General features: G+C 35.7%; 2 protein-coding genes across 2 annotated transcripts in view; both read right to left on the bottom strand.

Moving 5' to 3' along the window:
- The window catches only part of LOC109052180 (phospholipid phosphatase 3-like), a 30360-nt gene extending 21459 nt beyond the window's left edge, over nucleotides 1–8901 (bottom strand). The window contains exon 1 of the mRNA XM_042754310.1: nucleotides 8278–8901. Within this exon, the coding sequence (XP_042610244.1) occupies nucleotides 8278–8467 (190 nt within the window). The 5' untranslated portion in view covers nucleotides 8468–8901. The remainder of the gene's footprint in view (nucleotides 1–8277) is intronic.
- The window catches only part of LOC109083683 (E3 ubiquitin-protein ligase RFWD3-like), a 512102-nt gene that overhangs the window by 185792 nt on the left and 301295 nt on the right, over nucleotides 1–25015 (bottom strand). The window lies entirely within an intron of this gene.

Genomic DNA, 25015 nt, shown 5'->3' with positions numbered 1-25015 from the left:
CATTCTTATAAATGCTTTCTTCACACCTAAAAATAATGAATCTGTCAGGCAATTGAGGTGATGGGGAGCAGAACCACAGGGAAAGATGAGTTGAAGCTTGCTTGAGTTTTCCTCTCTGACCCCCACCGCTAGCAATGCTGCGTCTCTGGTGTTACTGTAGCCGAGTCCAGACATGCGTCCTCAGGCTGGGGGGATATACTTTATCCTGTCTTACAACACGCTGTGCACAGGAGACAATCAACAGCTGAGGGGTCAGCGGTGCCTCCAGACTCTTTAAGAGTATGTGTGTTTTTGAGAATGAGGCTATGTTGAGGCAGGTCAGTATGGAAGCATATTTGCACCATGGGATAATACAGAAAAGGTCATTATGATTTTAACTCAAATATCTGAGAAAAAAGTCAGAATTGCAAGATGTAAACTCACAATTGCAAGTTATAAACTCACAATTTGGTCTTTTTTTCTTGCAAGTTTATACCTTGCAGCTGTGAAATGTAAACTCAGAATTCTGACTCAGAATTGCGAGAATTAAACTTACAAGTTGTACTTCTTTCTCAAAATAGCGAGTTTATTTACCACAATCTAGAGTTATCAATTGCAAGATGTAGACTCACAATGGAAAATTTTAAACTCACAATTTGGTCTTTTTTTATTGCAAGTTTATATCTTGCAGCTGTGAAATTCTGGAGAAAAAACCCTCAGAATTGTGAGAATTAAGCACCATTAATACTTCTTTCTCAAAATTGTGAGATTATATCTACAATTAAGAGTTATCAATTGCAAGATGTAAACTCACAATTGTGAGTTATGAATTCACAATTTGGACTTTATTTCTAAGAATTGAGTGTTTATTTTCACAAATTTGTGTGAAATTGCAAGCTGAAACTGAGAATTTGAGAAAATAAGATGTGTGATTCACAATTGCAAGTTTATATCTCAAAATTCAGACTTTTTTTCTGTGTATCATGACAAACTATATATCGTTGGAAAGGTCTAAGACTCCTAAATAAATATTTTATCACTGTTTTTGTTACAAATTATGTTGGAACAGTAATAGATTAATTTATGACAAGAGTGCACCTCAAAACATATACTACATCATAATAGGAGTTCTGACCTTTGTCACAAATTTTTTTTTGGTTCATTTTTTTCTATCACGTTTTAGTAATCATCATAAATTCATCACAATCTCAAGATGAATTTGGTGGTTATTTTGTGATAGAAGTAATATTGAGAGAAAAATGTATACATTTGTGACAGAAAAATTGCAGCAAAAAAAAAAAAAATTGTTTTGATTGGCACCCGGTGGCCAGTTTTGGTATAACACCTAAACAAAATTGCATAGGAACCTCAATTTTTTATATATATCAACTTCAAATTTGGAACACAACTTATTTAGACTTGTTCTTGGCCCTAAATAAGAAAAAGTTATAAAAATTCTGGAAGAAAAAGATAAGTTAAATAGTATTTCATATACATTGAAAATAGAAATGATAGTTCACTTTTACCATCTGAGTCTGAGAAAGTATTTTTCAGCACTGAAAATAATGAGGCTCATTTTTTCCCTTTCCAAAGTAGCAAAACACCAACATAACAACATATACCCAAGAAATATATTTAATTTGGGTCTGTACAGTTTCCCTGAAAAAAAACAAAAAAATAAATAAATGCGGGTCAAATTGACCCAAGAACATCAAAATCGTCAGAAAATTATTTGTGTGCACTTCAAACACATTAGTGTATCCTCACTTTGCATGTATGTTCATGGCCCTAAATTAGAAAAAGTCACAAAATTTCAAGAATAAAATCACGGATTAACTGGTATTTCTGACAGCTCGAAAATCAAAACATAATACAAGGGGGAACTCGTCTGATTGTTTCAAAGAGAGAAGAGCAGGGGGAGTCATTAGTTCATACATTCCTCTGATACGGTTGAGACCTCAGCAAAAGATAGGCAACAAAAACAGACAGGAACAGACAGAGCTGCATATTTTCAGAGCATAATTTTCAGTAATACAGCTGTGGTAATTGTGCTGCTAACTGCCACTCATTTGCTCCTCTCTTGCAAAAAAAAAAATAAACTGTGTAATCCTCTAATTTGTTGTGTCTTTCGGCAGGATTCACTCTGGTTTCCTTTCACTCATGAGGGAGATGAGCTGGTATCATAGATCTCAGCCAGCACTGTCCTTTAACCTCTGACCTTTCACCAAATCCATAACAACAGTATTAATCCACCAGCAAACTCACACAAACTCTCAGTCTCTGACGGCCCTGGGCGGTTTCCTCATTTAAAGCTGTAACCCTGTGTACAGCTGAGAGTTGGCTGGCTCCAGCAGGCTGCAGTGGATCAGCGTTGAGTAGCTTAGAGCGAGTCTGATGCTAGACTAATGCACTTTAGCCAGAGGGGAGAACACAGACAGAGATAATGGCTGTGTGGTCTCTATGGTCATTTGTTGAACAAATGAGGGCAGATAGTACACTCCCTCTGACAGGATGATTATTTGCTAATAAAACAGGTGTAAAGCTTTATGCACTGTGTGTGTGTATATATATATATATATACAGGGCTCTTAACTAACTTTTTGCACTGGTTGCACTGGTGCGCCTAACTTTTTTTTCTTAGGTGCACAGAAAGTTCACTTTTTTTTTTAATCGCTGTCTATATAGACAATATTGACTTAAATGATTAACTAACAACCTGCTCAACATACATTTCTTTATTTGAAGCACAATTCTACAAGAAAGGTAACTTACTGAAAAAAAGTGTTGGTGCTTAAAGTGTTTCACTTTTAATTTAAACTTAAAACATCTCAAGATAAATGAAATAAAAAGAAAATCTAAATTAAGTGTTTTAAGGGCTGAACATCTCTGAACATCTCATGGCTCAATGTCTTATGGACTATCCTCCATTGCAGTCACATGCCCCTCTTGATCTTTGGCCTTGGCTAAACCAGCCAGCCACACTCTCTTTAGCAGCAAAACAGTTCAAGCATATAACAATGTTTAAACGTTAGACCCAGATAAATGTGCATTATATCCAATAGTTTGTGCGGAGACGCTTCAGGACATGGAGACGCCAGCGTAATCACTCGCATTTTTTTCAGTTGATACGCCGTCATTCACATAAAGGTAAGAGGTAAAAGAGATAAAAACAGGCGGGAGGCCCAGGCCGCATCTGAACTATGACATGAAAATTATCCCAAAGCCCGGCACGAGGGTCATAAAAAAGTTGTGGTCCGTCGGGCTCGGGCTGAAATGCAGGGCTCTAGTGTCTGTTGTTGAACCACAGGGAGACACGGAGAGTTTTTTTTCTCTCGAAGGGCTGGTCGCACCGGTGAGACCTCTGATTTTTTTTAGTCGCACCATTGAGAAATTCAGTCGCATAATCAGCAAAACATATCTAAATATAAACACATCAAATAAACATATATGTCTGTACTATTTTATGCTACTTTATTTTACTATATTAAGAAGAAACAAATGTAATTAAATACTAAGTGTGGGGGGGGGGGTGAATCGGTGTATACATATTTAATTATTTCTTATTAAATTATTTAAATGAAATAATGAAATAAAAGATAAATAGCATTCAATAAAATCTAAACATATATAAACATAATAATTATAATATAATATATTATATATGATATAATATAAATTTATTATACCTGAACATAAAACATATTGCCTAAAGCCTAATATAAATAAAAGGTAATTGAATAGTTCTAAAGCTATTTTAATAATTATATAATGAAAAATATAAAAATATTCAGATACATTAAGAATTAGGTATTTAAACATGTATTTTAGTATAGAAATATAATAATAAGTAATATATGAAATGTAATCGACTTTAGATAGATAGATAGATAGATAGATAGATAGATAGATAGATAGATAGATAGATAGATAGATAGATAGATAGATAGATAGATTTATCAAATATAAAAATTAATTTATAAAATTATTGTTATTAGATTCTTCATTTAATTAACTTTATAAATTTATATATACTGTATATATTTGATACCATATACCATATTTGATACTATACTACTCATACTGTCACATTGACATTATGACTGAGCTATTAATGTGAAGAGGACAGAGATCCATTTGCTGTGTGCATTTATCATCATGAATGAGCATGTGGAAACAGCAGACACCATGTGCTCATGAGCAGGCCTGAATGTGCTGCCGCCCACATAACTGACATGCTGCAGCGTGCTGCAATCTCACTTCTCTCACTTGACAGCTTTCTCTGCCAACTCAATGGAAACACAAGACGTTTTATACAAACAGACACTTTACACACACACGCACCTACAGGCCTCACACTGCCGCACACTCCACTGGCTTTTTATAAGAGCGCCTTCGATTAGATGATGCATTTTTGTGGCGGAGAAGAAAGGTGAAGGAGAGAGAAGTGATAAATAGGAAGAGGGGCTTCATTCAGGTACAGCATTACTCCTATAAATGCCTTACTCACTCAATGAGATATTAACACACTCAATGCCATGTCTGTGTCTTTTGCTTTGATGTCTCAGTCATTTCCTTTAGAGCTGTGGGCGTCTTACCTGTCCAAATCTGGTGAGGCACTCAGGGTTCAAATGAACACTGAATCACTGAAGCAGCGCTGAAACCAAATCATTCACAAAAACACTATCACTGACAGTACCATTGTTCACTGATGTTATCAACTCACATTTTGAAACCTTCATATATCACTATAGGCTTCCAAAAAAAAAAAAAAAAAAAAGTGTTGTGAGGTATTTCAAAGAAATCCATATGCTATCAAGATAGTATTGTATATTTTTATTTTTTATATATATATTTTCTTTTTCGGTAACACTTTACAATAAGGCTCCATTTGTTGACTATATATAATGCATTAACTAACATTAACTAACAATGACCGATACACTGTTACAGTATTTATTTATCTCAGTTAACATTAGTGAATGCAAATACAACTGTTTATTGATAGTCCATGTTAGCTCAGGTCCATTTAATAACAGTAATAGATACAAAATTAGATTTTAATAATGTATTAGTAAATGTTGGGATCAACATTAACTAAGATTAATAAATGCTTCATAGGTATGTTTCATTGTTAGTTTGTGTTAACTAAAGTTAACAAATGGAACCTTATTGTAAAGTGTTACCACATTTTCTAAGGGACTGCCATTACACCTGGTTTCATTTAACAAAACGCTGAAATCGTGGGAGAAGGTGATAGGGAAGCAGCAGTGCTTGTTTCAGCAGGCTCTCTCACAACACACACTCAGGTATGCATGTGACCTTTCTTTCACACTTTCACCTTTGACCTGCTCAAACCACAGGTACTCAAGCATATCTCCAGGGCAAGCATTTCTCCAGAACCTCCTTGTGTATCGCAGTCTGGCCGAGTGGAATGTACTGACAAAAGAGTTGCAGAGAAGCGGAGCCAAGTTAGTGATCGATCGTCGCAGCGTGTCTAAGCGCCTCTGTAAACAATCTGCAGTGTTGTTTTCCGCTGCTGATGTAGTCAGAGCTCACTTTCACATGCACAGCAAGAGTTTCTCCGACGGATCCACCATCAAAGCTGCTCTTATTCCAGCTTTGTTGGCTTATTAAAACTGGATCAGAATGCCATGGCATGAATACCCTATTCACTGCTGAAAAACAACACACTGAAATCAGTTACAATCCTTCAGCCTGCCATAGTCTCAAGCTTCAACCGCAGTAAGCCAGGAGCAATACGATGAACAACACCAATGTTTAGTAAACATTCAAATATGCTGGTAATAAAATGCAGAATGAATGATGCTAATAAATACTATTCATTAAATATAGGTTGTTTACTGTTGCCAAACAGTACCGCTTGTTGACTGTTTCCTCTTTGCTCAACGATATATTTTCCCCTGCGTGAGAACATGATGTGTGTCGTGAGCACGACATGGCTTGTCGGACATAGCAACAGTAACTAAGTGGGGTGGTGTCTTTGCGAATAGTCGGTGAAGTTTCTGAAAACATTACATTCAGTTCAAACTCATATAAAATGCTCAAGTGTACTTCTTTTCACAAGTGTACAAAAATGTGGCATTTCAATACTTCCGATGAATACAGCACAAATGAGCTTCATCATGCGGCTCTGAATGTTTTCACAGTTGTCACACAAATGTTAGGAGGAAGTCCCATAAGCTCCATGTATATTAAAAGAGGGAAATGCGTGTGCAATGTTAACCAAAGTAAGCAATCATAAACGCCCCATCCTTTATCACGTCATGCCTCATCCCACAGAACAGTTCCTCTCTGCTTACTCTTGACTTTCTCCAGTCTGTCATCAAAAGGTTATAAGTACTCCACTTTCTTAATCACGAATGAATCCAGTTAGAGTAAATAAAACTGCTGAGTGCATGACTGTAACGTCATAAGGCAGAAAGTGACAGTCATCCGAAATCAAAGGAGGCCCTTTCCTCTATAAACATCAAGCAGGAACCAGACACGTTTCTAAAAACAGATTCTGTTGGATGAGAACTTTTACCTAGAGGCTACAGTAGGTCTCATGTAAATGATCCACACAGTCAAGCCAGTGAACTGTAACCTGTCTGTCTGCCTGGACAGGTTCTATTTGGCACACCAAAAGCAATGACAAAAAAAAACAAAAAAAAACAATTGAAGTGTTTGTCCCCTCATCCCTGTTGTGAATTTTGTTGTGACACATTAAACCGATAGGGTGTGCACTAATTCTCCTAGCAGTATTGCAAAAAGCAGTAATTGCATCAACAAACTGACAGGACAACATTTTGCTAGGATTTGTAGGGATGAAAAGTATTTGGGAAGAGGCAGGGAAACTTTACACTTCATAATAACTTTCATTATTAAGTCATAAAAAACCTATATAATTTGAAACTGATTAGTAGTTCATGCACTGCAAAAAAAAAAAAAAAAAAAAAAAACATTTCTTAGTATTTATGTCTTGTTTTTTAGTATAAATATCTAAACATTTTTTAAATCAAGATGCATTTACTTGAGAAGTAAAATTACTTAAAATATTGTCTGCCAATGGGGTAAGAAATCAAACGTAAAAAAGGCAAAACAAGATTATTTTTCTTGTCCCATTGGCAGATTGTTTGTTTGTTTTAAGCAAAAACTCTCAAAATTTTACTATTTTTAATTAAAAAAAAAAAAAAAAAAAAAACAAGTCTTAATATCTTAAGTCATTTTGTTTCTCAGGTAAATGCATCTTGATTTAAGAATGTTTAGATAATATTTGTAATGGAAAACAAGGCAAAAAGAAAATTTTCAGCGCGTAGTCTATGTGCAAATATTTATATGAAGATATCAGAATAAAAAAAAAAAAGTTTAGGTCACCTAATATGGTAAGATCTATATTAACCGGGTTAATTTAAAAATATTAAAAGACCAAAATATTATTTTATTTGGTATAATCATCTTGACTACAAAAAGAAATAAATATGGGTCTAAATATGTTTTGGATCAGGTAGGAGCAGTAACAATTGTGCAGTTTCACTCTTTTTACAGTGAAACTAATACTTAGTTTTAATGAAAGCTACAATAAAGTATTGCCCAAACAAAGTAAACAACACATGCAGTTCAGGGCATCTGAAAAGGCAGTTCCACTGTTCTCTGGAGAACTGCTTGTTTCCATGGATACGGCTCAATTTCCCAGGACAAACTTTCCTGCCAACTCTAAACTCAAGACACACACACCACGTGCGCAGAGGTTATGAACTTATTATTTTCCTCTCCTAAACTCTGATTTGGCTTTTGAGTGGATTATTTGGATGGAGCAACTATGTATTTCTCCACTTCTGAAAAGTTGTTCCCATGTCAAGTTTAGACACAGCAGTAAAACATCAATATCTTTTATGGAGAACTGTCAAAAAGTTTTTTTGTTATGAGGAAAACAGATTAAGTGGATGTCCCACAACCTGCAAATAAATCTGTTGTGGTGTTTTAAACTTGTTTTCTTTGCATAGGAGGGGAGGGGGTGGAAAAAACACTTCATCTTGGCAGCATTTTCAATAACCTTCATTATTAGGCCTACTGCATTATATAATGCTAAATAAATGATCATGTACGTTCTAATAGAACTGTCATGAAACTTTGTTTTGACTGGCAAAGCATCATATAATGGTTCTTATAGAGTTCAACCCAGTACAAGTTTTGCTGACATTTCATAATATCTCGCAAGTAATCTAATAAAATAGCATTATGTCATTAACATCATAATCTAAGTTACTACAACGTGTCACCCAACTCTCTTTCTCTTACCCACGAGCAGACAGAGGATGTCCAGCCCGACCAGCATCTTTCTGCTGGAGCACTGAACCGTATCCACAGGTTCCGCGGGACTCGGGATGTGTTTCGTGCCGTTCTCCCGCGCCGTGTCTCCGGATCCGCCGTGATCCGCCAGCCGCTGCTGGAGCTCCGCGTGACTGTTTACCGAATTCAGCTTCTGCATGATGTCTGTTCAATTCAATACTATTACCTTTAGATCGCCAATAAAGCCAATTTGTAAGGGTAGGAACAAAGTTGAGTTGAAGTTTTGAATCTTCTGAATGTTTTATGTTAAAATCCAGTAAGTGTCACAACACGTAGCCTACAAGCGCACGTGTAGATGGTAAATACAGAAAATACAGTCTTAACTAATAACGCGAACGGACTTGTACGGGGATCCTGGTCCGCTCTCTCTCACATGAAAACTCCTTTCCCCAGCACTTATGAAAAGTTTCAGCTGCAGTTTGGCCATCATCTTCTGGACATAATGGAGAAAAACACATTCCTGAAAACATGTCAGTCAAAAGTTTGTCATCCTCTATGACTTCTACTCTCCATGTCAAACTTCTGTCTTTCTACAACCGAGAGAAAACTTGAAGCGGACCGTGTTTTGATTTGTGGGTATTAGTGTTATTCCTCCGCCCTCTTTGGGGCTGTCTCAAACCCTAGTGAGCTGCCTACCCAGACAGCATTTTGACGTTTAACCCTTGTATGGTGTTCGGGTCTGTGGGACCCGTTTTGTCAAAAGAAAAATTATACAATTCATTGTTTTTTCAAACCCATACTCATTGGCCTGGCTCATTTTCTGTGAAGAACATACATCAGAACAAATTTTCAAGGACCACTCACTGTACACCTCCCTACACACTTATATTACATATACAGGATGCTCAGTGTGAGTTTTGTGTTTTTGCCCCTGCCATCCCGCACAAGGTCGTAGCACTTTGATAAATGTGATCTATCTAACAAAGGTAAAGGGTAAAAATCAACCTATATATGCTGTTTATATTGCTTGTAATTGGGATGAAGTAAACATCTGTTGAGTAACAATTTTTTTAATTGCGTTAAATTAAAAACAAAATGCAGCGGGGCCACCAGACCCACTGGCTGAATAACAAAAATATGAACACCACACAAGGGTCAAACTTGCAAGCTGCCTACCTACTTAATATTTTCAGGTGCGCAATTTGGTGAGGTTCATCTTGCAACCAAAATTGTCTTATGACGCAATATTGAACAATTAGATGTTTTAATTTAAATAGTTTAAAACAAGCACAGTTTTTGTCATGAAACTGTGATAGACTCATTTTGTCAATGTTATCGAGTAATCTGTTGCTCAGCTTGGATCCTCAGTTGACCGCCATTTTGTTCGTTGATTCATTGATTGCTTCTTCTTTTTTTTTTTGGACAAACGTGACGACGCATTCTAAATGAGCGGTCACGTGAACAAAATTACACAGGCAAATGTGATGACACGACCATCAGCATAATTCCTGCAAGTTTATTATTGAGCTGTTAAATCATGTAGAACTATTTTCTAGCGCATGTGTTCAGTGTAAACACCTCCTTTTAGAATTCTGACGCGAACGTTCCAATTGTAGGTTCATGAGGAACCTAATCATTCAGTCTTGTCAATCATCCTTTCAGCCTATATAAGCAGCACTTATTGTGCCATTCCAGCGACAGTTCTTCCAGCATCCCTCCACATCCCCATCTCCTCCTCTATTTCTGTTATTCTCCTACTGTGTAGTACAACAACAGGGGGTTGAACTCAGAGCTCAAGCCGAGCCTCGGGTTCGAGCCTCTGTTGAGGACAGCAAGCCAAGTTTTTTTTTACCATTAACATTAAGGACTGGATGGGCAGGCAAACTCTTGAAATGCTGCCTAGCTATGCAGTCCACTAGGAATTGATTCAGTCTTTCTCCTTCTTCCGCTCTTCTTTTCTCCTTTCTTATGAAACCAGCTATTGTTGCCTCTCCCTGTCTTTCAGCTCCAACCAATCTAAAATACTAAGCAGCTGATTTGTTTTTTTCTTTTTCATTAAATGGAGGCCATGAAGAAAACCTGTCAGACCTTGTCCTTCACACTCCTTTCACAGTGCTTACACCATCGGTTACAATTATACAGGCCAGTATTGTAAAAAAAAAAAAAAAAAAATTCATATCGCACAAATAGAGAAGAGTTTTGGCCCTCTTTGCAGGGGCTTCTTGAAGACATTTGTTGGAGGTTTTCAGTTATTTGCAGGTCTGGTGAACTTTGGAGAATTGGGAAAGATTGCCATCTGCTGAGTGTTTTAACAATGACATTTTCCATTTGATCCAACACAGTCTGTGCAACTCTCAAGCCCCATTCACACCAACAGTAAATAAATGCTGAAGTTACAGATGACTGTCTGTGATGTCCACAGCCATCTTGAGGCCTTTTCCCAATGGGTGAATTACTCACTGACTAAGTGAATGTAATTTCCTTTGTTTTACAGTTGAACGATGAGCTGGTTTTTAAGTCCTTAATATTACTATTGCTTAATCCTAATTGTTCAGTGATTTGCCAATGAACTGTGGGCTATTGAATAGCAGAAAATGTAATTCTAATAGCTGTCCTGCTAATTAAAATAAAAAACAGGAATAAAACGAAGAGGCAATATATATATATATAGTAAAATGATATATATATATATATATATATATATATATATATATATATAGATATATATATATATATATATATATATATATAGTAAAATGATATCTTTAGACATTATAATTATATAATTATATCAAACATTGTAATTATGCATAATATATAATACGTATAATATTTAATCATTATATATAATTAATTACATAAGACATTATGATATTTGAAATTAGTTGGTTAGGCTACTTTAAAAATATAAAGTACTGTTTTTAACTATACTTGGCATGGGTACAATTAGAACAAAAGTACCCATCGTCTTTATGAACTAACTGTAGAAAATATGAAATACATAGGTAGTATTGACCATAATTTGTTTAGAAGACGAATTAAAGAAATATCACACGAATGAATTGCATGTTTTTACTTTAGTTTTCGTGTGGTAATGTAAAAAAATGAAAAGTGTTCCAACTGTACATGGTTTACGATCACCAACTGTGCTTAGACAAAGTGTCTTTGCTTAATAAATAAACAAAACTGAAAGAAATGCTGTTTTCTCTAAAAAAAAAAAAAATACACAGCTTTGTGGTGTGGATCAACTGACGTTTTTATGAAGCTCATTCTAGACAGTCACTTTCATTTCAGTAATGTCTGCTTCTCTGAACCCACCCAACACAAACAGAACATCACATAATTTGTAGAAATTTTTAAGACCTGTAGGTGGAGACAAACAACCATTTGTTTCAGAATCAAAACAAGATATTACTAAGCATGCTTGCACACACAATAAGTTTGTCTAGGTGTCAGAAGTGTCTAGGTGTCAGAAGTTTCCATTACACAGAAAAAGTCACATATAAATGATTGTGTATATATATATATATATATATATATATATATATATATATATATATATATATATATATATATATATATAATAATATTAAATACAAACTAGGCAAATAATGTACACATTCACGCTGAATCCCTGAAACCTCTCCCCTCCCAAACTGAACGTGATTTTTTTATATTCACTGAATTAGAGAGTGCAACACGATGAGGTTATGTCTTATTAGCATTATTATGTCTGTTAAATAATCTGAATGTATTACTTTTGGGAGGACCTGAATTCTGATTACTAAGTCTACACACATTTTGGTTGATTTTTAGTTTTATGAACTGGGAGTATTTGACATTTTTCTATTATTGTAGTTTCAAGTCTTTTAGAAAATGCACATGAAACAGTCTCTGTATATAGTCTCATAGTCGTTGCTGGACATTATCCTGTAGGCTTTATCCAAAATATGGACAAGATTGTATGATGTCAATCAACAACACAGCAAAAAATAATAATAATCTGGTTACAATGGAGCACTTCTGTATTCACAGATGTATGTGTGTGTGTTTATGTGAAAGTGAAAATTCTATGTAAAAGGATGTTTTGACAAAGGGATGTTTATCTGAAACTTCTTAAAAGATTCAGTCCTAGAGTCACAATGAAGTGAATGGATGGTTGTGTCTCTTTATTGTCAGCCATATTAAAATTATTACATCAGCAAATCCATCCTGAGCTGGATTAATGTCCCACTTTGACATTGTACAGTGTCTCACCTTTAAAATCCCCCATGGGCTTTATTTCATATAATACACATCTTTAGTTGTTCCACTGAAAGCCTTTCAAAGTAGTGACATACCTGTACTCTCTTAAAAATTAAGGTTCTTTATTGGCATCTTTGGTTCCATGAAGAATCTTTAACATCCATGGAACTTTTCCATTCCATAAAAGGTTCTTATAAGTAAAAGTTTCTTATAAGTTACGGAGTTATGTAGTTATGTAGTTATGCTCTCAACACGGTCAGTTGGTAAAGGATGGAAATTGAGTAGGAGAGACAAACGTCAGTCATAGACATACGACCATGTTCACCATAATATAACTTTCCCATTACGTCCCCACACATCTCAGGTGTTTTTTTGTTTTGTGTTTTTAAACTCTGAACTTCCTCTGGTGAGGCATACTATCCACCCACAAGACTGACCAGTCACCAACCTCACTCGCCCCAGATAGATGACCTAATCTTTGAAATGTGCCTCTGTGTCTCTTTCAGTTCCTCTCAATCAAATTCATCCAAACAGCAAGGTTCCTCTTCTGATATCTTCTTCACTGATTTATTATCTTACCCAAGGCCTTAAAAGTTGGGAAAATCACCTGTGGCTTTGGAAAGTGTTGGTATTTCATCATTTCTCCCTTTGTGGTTTATTGGTCTATTATTTTTGTGCAGGTGTCATGAAACACTTTATCTGGCTGATGACAAATAGCAAGAGTCATTCGTACAGAGCATGTGGGGCATTAAACTTTCACAGGTAGACCACAGACTGGAGCTTACGATATATACAGGACATGACCTATACAGCACACACACACTTCATTTTCTGCTACTGAATTGCATATTTCTGTTACTTCAAATGTTTTGGTTGATTTGCTTGATTACTCATAATAACATGACATAAATGAATGATTCTGAAGAGGAGAAGCTGAAGGGGGTCAGGAGAGATTCTTTATTACTATTCATTTTCCTTTATTTTTCATAATTAGACTTTCTCCATGATTCTAGGTCACCTCAGGGAAACCAAAACTGGGTCATATCATCAGATGTGTAATCACATACATGCACATTTTTTTAACATATTTTTTAATATAAGTGTCAAAAGTGCAAATGTGGATAGCTTTGTACATGACCATATTAGAGTGGATGTCACAAAACCTGTAGCTCATTTTACACCTCAAAATAACAAGAAATGAGACTAAAAACTATTAACATTTTTAAGTATGATTTTCTTTTGTCAATGTAACTAAAAATAAATCTCATTACACTATTTCTCAAAAATATTAAGCCACACAACCGTTTAGCACTGATAAAAAATAATACATGTTTCTTGAGCAGCAAAGCATCATATTAGAATGATTTCCGAAGGATCGTCTGACTCTGAAGACTGGAGTATTGATGCTAAAAATTCAGCTTTGCATCACAGGAATAAATCAAATTTTGATACATATTCAAACGGAAACTAGTTGTTATAAATTGTAATAATATTTCACAATGTTACTGTTCTTGATGGTTCAGCATCCTGTTGTTGTTACAACATGTCAGAACATGTTTAATCAGAATAACAACGTATGCAAAAAAAAAAAAAAAAAAAAAAAAAAAAACACAACACATATAGCTTAGTACTGGTCTAATGCAGTGTGGTAAATGTGGTGGCTGTACCTTTCTTATGCTCTGAACATGTCAGAACAAGCTGACTTTGGCCAATAAACAAGTTACGGCAAGAAAAAACGAAACCTACACCTGTACCCAACAGCACAGTATATGCCTTAGTACAGGTCTCATGTAGTGCGTCACATGTGGTCTACAGAATGTGACGGTTTTGTAGTGTAAAAACTCCCAGCAGTCTATTAAAGGGACTGTGACACCTGCTTCCCTCCGGTTGACAGCGAGTAGGAGGGCCTGTCCCTGCCCAGATGAGAGGTGTTTGCACATCACCCATGCTTTAGGGGAAAGTACACTACAGCACTCCTCTTGGACATCTACTGAGAAACTCTAAACAGGAACACAGAAACTCACTTACACAAACACCAAGCCAACATACAGGAAGCTTGACACATTCTGAGGTTTGTCTACGGGCCAACCAGAAGACGAGAGGTGGAGGCCACGCTCATTCTACATTATCAGTCCTAGGCTTCGTGAAGTCACCAGTGTTTTCGTCTCAGTTTGCTCACTCGTCTCTCAAACGATAAAACTGCACACAGGCTTCCAGGAATTTATCCCTCAACACACCAATCACAAAAATTATAAAACCGATACAGATCTTGACAAAGTGGAGTTGCTTTGGCCCATCAGAGGAGACTGATCCGGGGATTGCTTGTTTGGGCCACCCTGCTTACTCTAGGCTTGGCCACATCAATAACTCTCCACTTCATCCACAGAGAATCACCAGCTCCTAGTAAACGGCAGGTATGGTTGAGATCTGTAATCTACACTCTTAAAAAAAATAAAGCTTCTTTACTGGCATTGATGGCTCCATGAGGAAACTTTACCATCCATGGAACATTTCCATTGGTTCTTTACATTGAAAATAAAAGGTTGTTTAGAATGTTAATATTCTTCGCACTAAGAAAAAATGGTTCACTGAAAGGTTCTTTGAGGAACCCTAAATGCTTCGCTGTGAAAACCCACTTTTGGAATCTTTATTGTGCATAAACCATTATTGTAGATTGCAGCTTTACAGTAAAAATTCCATTAATTCAAGCAAGTTTGTTCAAACTGCTATTGTATTGTGTCAACTGGTTACATTGTTTCGGATTCTGTTGTGAATCTGTATATTGGTGGGATAGAGTCAGACCACAGCGGCTGCTGACTCAAGACCGCAGATGAGGGGAACGCAGATACAGTATGTGTAATCACAGCATGCTTATATTTACAGACAGGGCAGACTGAAATATATAAGCTCAAATAAACATATCATTAAAAAATATCATTTATTTACAGATGCTGTTTTGCACCCCACTGAAAATTGTGACATATACTACTTGAATGTTAGTTACTACACTCTTAAAAACAAACATACTAAAAAGGGAATTTAATAGGTTTAGTGTTGCTCAAAGAACCTTTCAGTAAACAGTTCCTAAAAGAACCCTTTTTAGTGTAAAGAACATTTAAATAACCTAAAGAACCTGTTTCCACTCCATGGAACCTTTCCAGGTTCTTTATAGTGGAAAAGGTTCACCAGATTTTTTAAATGGTCTTCACACTAAGAGAGAGAAAAAAATAAACAATAGTTATTTTAGGAACCATTGACTAAGAGGTTCTTCTGTGGCATCACTTATTTTTGAAAGTGTGTAGGAAGTTCTAGAGGATGTGCAGGTATCCTGACTGAGAACTGACATTTTGAAATTTAATTAGTCATTTTTATCATTTATTTAAAAAAAAAATATGATTTTTCTATTAAAAAAAAAAGATTCCTGCAGTGACCACACAATACACTGAGTCATTTGTATACAGTAAAACAGCTCATTCAGTGCCAGTGTGGAAACTCAGTATCAATATTGTATATATCAGTATCAATCATCACCTCTCTTTCCAGCACAGTGGAGTGATCTGACTTTTTAGAAGATGCTTTTGTTTATCTGAACAGTATAGAGTAATTATCCATGATATCACGTCAGTTGGAATGTTGAATTGTATTTTCACCACATGAACGTGTCAAAACATGTGCATGCACAATTCAGTGCAATAGAAAATAAGAAATGAAACTCTCTATTGATACAAATCAGCATCTGATGCAATTCCACTTTACCATCATTTTTGAGTCACAGTTTCTTCACATATATATCGTGACACTACTCCTATTCTAATTGCGCTCAGTCCAAAGAACAAAAAAAAAGAAAAGAAAGAAAAAGAAAGAAAGATTATATTTTTGGGTAACTTTCTGAAGATTAGGATGTGACAGTGTTAGAAAGGCTAACTGGTGGTTTCATTCAAAAGTAACACCTATAAGATATGAGAACTTGATTCTGATGTTTGAAAACGAAATTGGTTTAGGTCTGAAACCAAACTTTCTCTTGAAATGTTTTTTTCCACATACACACATGGAAGAAAAAAAAAGTAGGCTAGATGTAGACATATTGGACTGGTGAAGACAAACCAGCAACCACAGAACAGCAGAAGAAGATATAATGACATCATTCCACTGAGGGGAAATGTCACTCCACAACCCCTCCTCTTCCCTGATAATGTTTTTCATTCTGTTTGTCTGACATCAGAAGCACTGCATATTGCATGTTTGAAAAAAAATAAGAACTGAAGTGGATAGATAAACTGGACTGGAATGAGCCTAAAAACCACTTAGCAAACTGGCTTAGTAACGTCTATCAGTATCTATTTATCTATGAAATGTCAAATTCTCTATAAATGCTTAATGCTCAAGGTTTTTACAACGTTCTTGAAATTTCAGGCAACACAATAGAAGATCTTTCTTAGTTTTGCTTACTATATTTTAACTATATTTGTACTAGGCTATATTTTACTGTAAACAATGTGAGAAAGATTAAAAGCCTTGAAATTACCTAATTCTTTTTGCAGAATTCAAGAACAGAACAGATTCAAGAAAACATCACCCAACCTCAGCCCAAAGAAATTCCTCTAATGGAATTTTCACCAGAGTGTAAGTCAGAATTTTGGACTTTCAAGAGTTCGTTTTATGTGTATTCAGTTTAGGAACTGTTTGGATCCTTAAATCCAAGTAGTTTAAAATATATCAATATCTTTACATCATACAGCAAAATATAAGAAATATACCCTATTCTTCAGTGTCACATGATCCTTTAGAAATCAAAACAATATTCCTACTTGAAAATCAATAAACAAACCATATTATTATCATTGTTGAAAACAGTTGTGCTGCTTCATGTTTTGTAGAAACTGTGACACATCTTTTTTTCGGGATTCTTTGATGAATAGAACATTCAAAAGAACAGCATTTATTTTAATTTTTTTTGCATGACTTTTATGTCTACTTGTTCACAGGGAAAGACTCAGAGATGGTGGAGACACTCCGGTGGAAAACAGTGCGTGAGAATTTTATCAAGAAAAAGCCAATGGGACAGTTGCTTGTGGACAAGGATGGCCAATATTTCCTGTACCTGCAGGTTACCCTTGCGTCTCACGAGAAAACAAACCATACAATCACTGTGGAATCAGCACAGAGAAAAGTGATTTTAAATGGTCTCATCAATGGATCAAAACTCTCCACTGTCTTCATGGCTAAAGGCTTTTCCCTCGCTAAAGGAGATATTCTAACTGTGACCTGCCAGCCGAAAGCCAAAATCCAGACCTTTCACACTGAAACCTACCTGGGTGTGATCAAGATTAATTCAACCTGAATCTAGATCAAAGACTGAAATGGATTTGTGACAGTATTGAATGTGGACTCCCTCCGCACTGATCTGCTGGGTTTTGATGTACACACTGAAGGCAGTGTACGACATGTTAGCTTTTTTATTTATTTCTTAAAGTGACATCTCCAAAACTCTCTGCCTTTATTGCACTAGCCTATATTTAAGCTTCTCCCCACTCAATGGATGAAGTGTCACTGAATGTCCATGTGTGGCCGAATTCTGATTGTTACCAATGTAAAATTGGCACCCCATTGATGCACTTTATATACATGTATGTATATATATTTGTGTGAAGCTGACCCTTTGCTGAAGCCCTGAACTGCTCCAAATGTTTCTTCAACTCACTCACTTTGGTATTGTGAATACCTTAGTCCACACTACAACACCTGAGTCAACAAAAAAAATAAATGAGATTAAGTTAGTAACATTTATTTAGAAAATGTAGGTCTCATTACGGATGTTACACATGTTTATACTTATAATAAACACACCATTTCTGCAGCATGAACATGTCAAGATTTATTTAAAGAGAAAGGGCAATAAGCACTGCTTGTTTTCTCTTTTGGCATCTTGTGTCACTATTTTAAGCTCCTCAACAGCAATATATTTCTACAATAACAGCGATTTCTTGAAACTAGCCAAACACACAAAACGACCACAGAAATAGAATATAGCAAGAGCTGGTCTCAAATGGCAGATCAGCATCAGCTGTAAGTTGCAGCAAAGGTGGGGACTTAGCAAAGGGTCAAGTGCACACAAAGGAAAGTATCAGAATACCTCCCTTCAACAAAGCAAAAAACTAAGGCTGAATTCAGAATGGCAGACTTGCATACTACAAGTATAACAAGTCAATGACAACTCTGTCATCGTTTACTCACCCTCAAGTTGTTGCAAACCTAAATGAGTTTGTATCTTCTGTTCAACATAAAAGATATTTTGAAGAATGTGGGTTGCTGGTCCCCATTGACTTCCACAGTGTTTTATTCCATTTTTATTATTAAGTCAATGGGAACCAAAAATTGTTTGGTTACCCACATTCCTTAAAAAATATCCTCTTTTGTGTTCAACAGAAGAAATAAACTCATACAGGTTTCGAACAACCTCGATGACAGAATTTCAATATTTGGATGAACTAATATGGCAGAGAGTAGTATGCTACTACACTCTTAAAAATAAAGGTGCTTCATGATGCCATTTAAGAACCATTTTTGTCTAAATGGTTCCATAAAGAAACTTTAACATCTGAAGAACCTTTCTGGTAAAAGAAGGTTCTTTATGGTGAGAGAAGGTTCTTCAGGTTATAAAAAGGTAAGAAAGAGATGGTTCTTTAAAAACCTTTGACTGAATGGTTCTTTGTGGAACCAAAAATGGTTCTTCCATGGCATCGCTGTGAAGAACCTTTTAAACACCTTTATTTGTGTGTATGCTATTTCCAAGTTTTCGCCAACAAAGATATCATTGGTCAGGTGGTATATTAAGAGTGCCAAGCCACTGAAATTGCATATACAATGTGTATGTGTGTGTTTTCTTGTTGTTGTTGTTGTTGTTGTTGTTTTTTTTTCTTATTTTGTCATATTTATCTGTATTTATGGCTGTTGATGATACAGCGGCAGCAAGATGTTTTAAGCATACTTAAAAGTCTATGAAAGTCATTGGATTAAACTAAAGATCAATTATCAAACCAAGTGGCATTTCTTTAAACAAATGACCAGTTCAAGCAAAGCATTTCACAAAAAAATAACATTGCAAATTCTAGAACAATAGCATACTCTTTCTACATATAATTTTTAATGAAGACTATGGCCCTGTCCACACGAACACAGGTATTTTCAAAACCGCAGCTTTTTCTATGTGGTTTGGCCATTCGTCTTGACACCAGCTAGTTAAACGTCAATTCACAAATTGCTCAGAAAAGTGAAAGTAATTCTGAGAAAATCTCTAGCTTCCTTTGTATGCAGATGCCACTGGTTTGAAATGTTAATTAATGTAGAGGGTTAAAGACTGTAGAGGGTTAATGATCTGTTTATAACTGCAACAATAATTCAACTAAAATTATTAGGTTTACATCATATGATGCCTATGAGGTCATTAGTTGGACAATCGTGGACATTTGAATGATTAGAAATGTCATGAACAGTATTAAAAGAAAATTCTATGTATATACATGTTTATATATATCTTCTCCACAGACCTCTATCTGGAAACTAATGACATTGTATCTACTTATGAGATTGTAAAGACCCAAGTCACTTTTTATCGTCCTAAGATCTCCTTTCAAATAAAGTTACTCATTTTTTGCAGGTCTGACTGTATATTATAGGTATATCTGACAAAAAAAAAAAAAAAAAAAAAAAAAGCTTATTCAGTGTAAGGCAATTGTTGGAATAAACAGCTATATACTTTCTGCCAATGTCTTATGCATTTTTTTTTTAATTGTTTTTGCAATGACTCATTTATACTGGTGGTAGACTGGCTGATATGCTTATAAGAACGAGACAGACAATGATAAGACTTTCCATCAAGGTGGGAGTGAGGGGGCAGAAACACAATTTCACAGCAGTGACTCATTTCCATGTATCCATCATCAAGCATCTTTAGTTAGTTGTGGGTTTCAGCATTGACATTTGTTCAATAATCAGCTTTGTATCTCATTTAATTGTAACCTGGCACTAAACTGAACCACATTTGATTACCTCTGAGTCTTGTATTATATGGTTTTGTCATGCATCTCCTAGATATCAAAACCATAGTGTCATCATTATGTGTTATTGTGACACCATGTTTTTGATGACTCAATAGCGGGACCCTCTTTCTGAAAAGAAAGTGAAAGGGTGCGTAAACCATAACGTCATCTCATCTTCTGCTTTCGAGGAGCCCCTTATGAGTTAATCAGGACACACACTCGTTACCTCACATTACCTCAAATTACCTCACATTACCTCCACAGTTTAAAATGCCTGAATATGAACTCCAATATAACTGTCTCATCAAAACCTCTTTAGTGATGGGTAAGGATGTTTAATGTTTAATTTCTGCTGATTTACTCTGATTTACTCTGATCCCGAGATGCTCAGACCCTAGCCCGGCCCGTGTCCGACAGCTTATCAGAAATACCGGCCCGAACCTGTCTTTTTTACTATTCTCCCAAAACAGCTTATACTACTTTTCCACTTCCACTTACTTTTAGTTTTGTAAGTAATGGCAAAGTGATTATATCTCATTTCGGGGTTTTTTTTTATTAAGTTAATTTAGAAAAACGTTTGGAGCATTTTTTGTTTGTTAAATAGGCCCTATAAGTTTTTGTTTTTTAAAATAGCATCCAAGTGGTCAGCGGCAGCCTATGTTTGATCAATTTAGCCTTCTCAAATCATCACGACTAAAATAAAATCTATATATATAAAACAGTTTAAGCATAACAATGTTTAAACAGTAAACCTAGATATATTAAGCGCGCTTTGCAGGTCATGGAGGCACCAGCATGATCTATTGCATTTTTTTCAGTGAATACGCTGTAATTTTTGCTCATAAAGGTAAAAGTAATATGCCTACATCATTCATAACTGTAAATGTTCTACTTTTATTTGCGTCCAATCACAATATCAACAAAACGTTGTGCTTTTATAAAATAAAGAAAACAGACATGATGCGCTTTCTGCCGTCTCGTCTTGAACAGGAGCACTTCACAAAAATGAACCGAAACTCAGCTAATAGATGCCTCACAGACATGATAAAAAATATCTACAGAAAGCTTTAAAATACTACTTAACGAAATTATATATATATATATATATATATATATATATATATATATATATATATATATATATATATATATATATATTATTCTTTCATTATAATCATAATCCATAAAGATGCACTTCTCTCTAAAGGCACGTCTAATGAAGAGGTGGCGAGTGGGATCGGCAACTTCATCCTTGGACATAGACTCAGAAAAAAATAATTATTAGTAAATAACTCAAATATCACCTTCCTTACACATTTACGGTAATTACTTTTGTTGATGCTTTGCGGCAAGCTTAAGCCTATTGCGATTATTTGAACGCAGAACTATTCAGCTGCGCTGACGGCACGCAGCATACATACTGCTGCTGCTGGACACTAAACAGCACAGTCCCAATGCAATTTTTTTTTATCACTAATTGATGGATGTCTAAAATATAAGAATAAGGAGAGACCTAAAACAGGCCAGAGGCCCGGTCCACGTCTGAACTATGGAGTGAAAATTGGCCCGAAGCCCAGCCCGAGGGGCGTAAAAAAATTCATGGCCTGTTTGCCCCGGGCTGAAATGCAGGGCTTTATTTCCAACTAAGAAACTAAGTCCAGTACACTTCTGTGAAAGAGATTTTTAATCTCAGAGAGGCTTTCCTGGTTAAAAGGTATTAAAAAAATAATAATAATAAAAAAAATCACAAAAATTCCAATAGCTCGTGAGGGCAGCATTGAGTCTTTTTATTTTTTTTTCATTAATTAGTTGGGCCACAAGGTGGCAACGCTGGCCCAGGCGGTTGTTTCATAAACAAAAAAGAAACGGAAGACAGGGCAACAACAAACGACTGAAGGGAGCAGCGACAATATAGTGATTAATATATAATTAATAGGTGATAACTTGTGGAGAGAAATGCTGCAGACACTGGATAAAGATAACTTTAGACCCACGCGTTGGTGCACGCTATTAAAAGGAAAGATTGAAGTTTGGGTCCAAACTGAGGTAAACTTTAGACATTCGTACAGCAGGGTTACCCACTGATTTACAATACTTATTTTTTGTTTTCTTTACAAAAATAGCCAAAAGTTTATTGAATATTTCTCTCCGTATTCACTGTGTTGGTACCTACACAACTTTGTTTTCCCTTCACCATACCCTGAAAAAAAAAAGCCCTTTAACATAACAGAATCGACATAAATACATTAATTTATACCAACAAACACATTTTTGTGGGTTAAATTAGGTAGAAATAGCCAAGTTAATAATTGCAAGTTAGGTTACAAATTTTTTATCATGTATCAGACCTTGACTGATACTGCTCTCAGACAATGAGCACAAATTAATTAATAATAATAATAATAATAATAATAATAATAATAATAAACAGTTTTGTAAAGCTAGTTTTTCATGTTGGTCTTTCCATGTCGATAAGAGCTAAAATCTGTGGAATAAATTGTGGAAAATTTAAATTTCAAACTGAATTAACAGCTTGAGATAAGCTTCATGACCAGGTCTTTGATAATCCTACGCGTTAATAATACTGCATACAGAGAATCAGGGAAACAAAAAGTGCTAATTCTACTGGTTCACATCCCATCTTTCCTGAGTGGGTGTTCCTCTTTTCTTTACTTTACTTCTTTCAAGATTTTATGTGGCTGTTCCCCCTGAATCGGAAAAGGCCAGTCACTCTCATATTAGCCACCAATAGGTCCATGATGCTAATTTTACAGCCCACTCTTGTCAAAATCATGCGTTATCCACCTCCACAGGATGAGGAAGAAGCGCAGAAGCATTTCCGCTGTGTGTGCTTCTGCTGCTGAGGGGAATCTTGTCTTCAGTGACGTCACCCAGACATTCATCAGCTTCTTTTCGCATCTCATAATCTTTGTTTTCCTGAGATCACTTTCCTAACTTCGTTCTCACCCTATGTTGCCGAAAATGAAATTGAAATATGCTAATTTAATGTTTTTGTGTCTTGCTTTGATCTGTGGTATGCAGAGGAAAAATCACTCTCCATATTCATTTCACACATTTCATTTTCCTTAACCTGAACTGTCACCAGACGCTGTGCTCTCAAGCAGTTATTCAACAATGCATCTCTGTCATATCACAGACAGTAGGTAGTCGGGCAGGGGATGAAGAGGCCACTTGAACGCCCATATTTTTGGCAGCAGAGGGCGCTGTTTTACTTACGGATTAACATTGAGCAGTTGGACTGTCTCTGAAAGAGATGGGGCGTGTTCCATTTTTAAGTGCTCACTCTTATTCTCTAATCCCTCCAGAGTGAGCACTTCAACGAGATGAAGGGTGTAGGGGACCAAAATAACTGTTTTTTTAGAAGACCCCTCCACATCATTTTGCCAATCCAATTAAGGCTTAGCAAATCAAACCTGCACAAAGAGTCATGATAGTGAAGTGTGCATCAGTTGTACCCTTCGAAATCCTTCATGCTGGTTTGGTCTGGCCATGAGGAGAAACTGTCGCCTTTGGCTTGCTTAGTTGGGGTCACTTAATTTATGGCAATTGAGGACTTGATTGCAGAGATGCTATTTGAACTGGACTGAGCTGGACAATGACATCACTAAATTAATGATGAACTGACTTTAACTCAAAAATTGAGTGTTTACTATCATCCACTATTGACACATTATTTTCCTGTTTGACACTGTAAAGCTGCTTTGACACAATTTGTATTGTATAAAGCTGTGTATAATAGAGGCGACTTGACTTGACTTCTGACGGGACTGTTTTTGTAGCAGCCAGGTTTCAACACTTGTTATGGATTGATCGTTCAAAAAAGCGGCCACAATTGTTCTTGTTTCAAAGTATCCTTTGGAGGTGGATTTTTCCCATTTGTAACGCAGCAATGGACCATCCTTTAAAAAAATATTTTTTATAAAATGATACGATCATGATTAATCGCATCCAAAAATAAAGGTTTGTTTACATAATATACATGTTTTTTCTGTGTTTATTATGAATATCTAAATATGCACATATACAGTATATATTTTGAAAATATATGTATTTACATGTATAGATTTAAATTTCTATATTTGATATAATATAAACATAATTAATATATAAACGTATTATATTTTTTAGTGGTGGGCATAGATTATTTTTTTTTAATCTAGATTAATCTCACTGTAATCTTGGAATTAATCTAGATTAATCTAGATTAAAATGGCTCATTTGAATTCTGCCGAAGGCATTCAAATTATGTTCAATAAGATGTACTTGTTAGTACTGATAGAGCTGTGCTGCACTCAAACATAATAGTTTGACGACGACTCTTCCCCTGCGCTACATTGCTTGGCCCGGCATCTTCCGCATTAGCTAAGGGATGCTTTGCGTTTAGGTGGTACTTGAGACTGGAAGAACTCCTACAGTAAACTAATTCCGCATTGCACAAGTTC

The sequence above is a fragment of the Cyprinus carpio genome, unplaced genomic scaffold (genome assembly GCF_018340385.1).
Source record: "Cyprinus carpio isolate SPL01 unplaced genomic scaffold, ASM1834038v1 S000006493, whole genome shotgun sequence".
Lineage (NCBI taxonomy): Eukaryota > Metazoa > Chordata > Actinopteri > Cypriniformes > Cyprinidae > Cyprinus > Cyprinus carpio.
The sequence above is the reverse complement of the archived record's forward strand: the minus strand, read 5'-3'. Positions and strand labels throughout refer to the sequence as shown.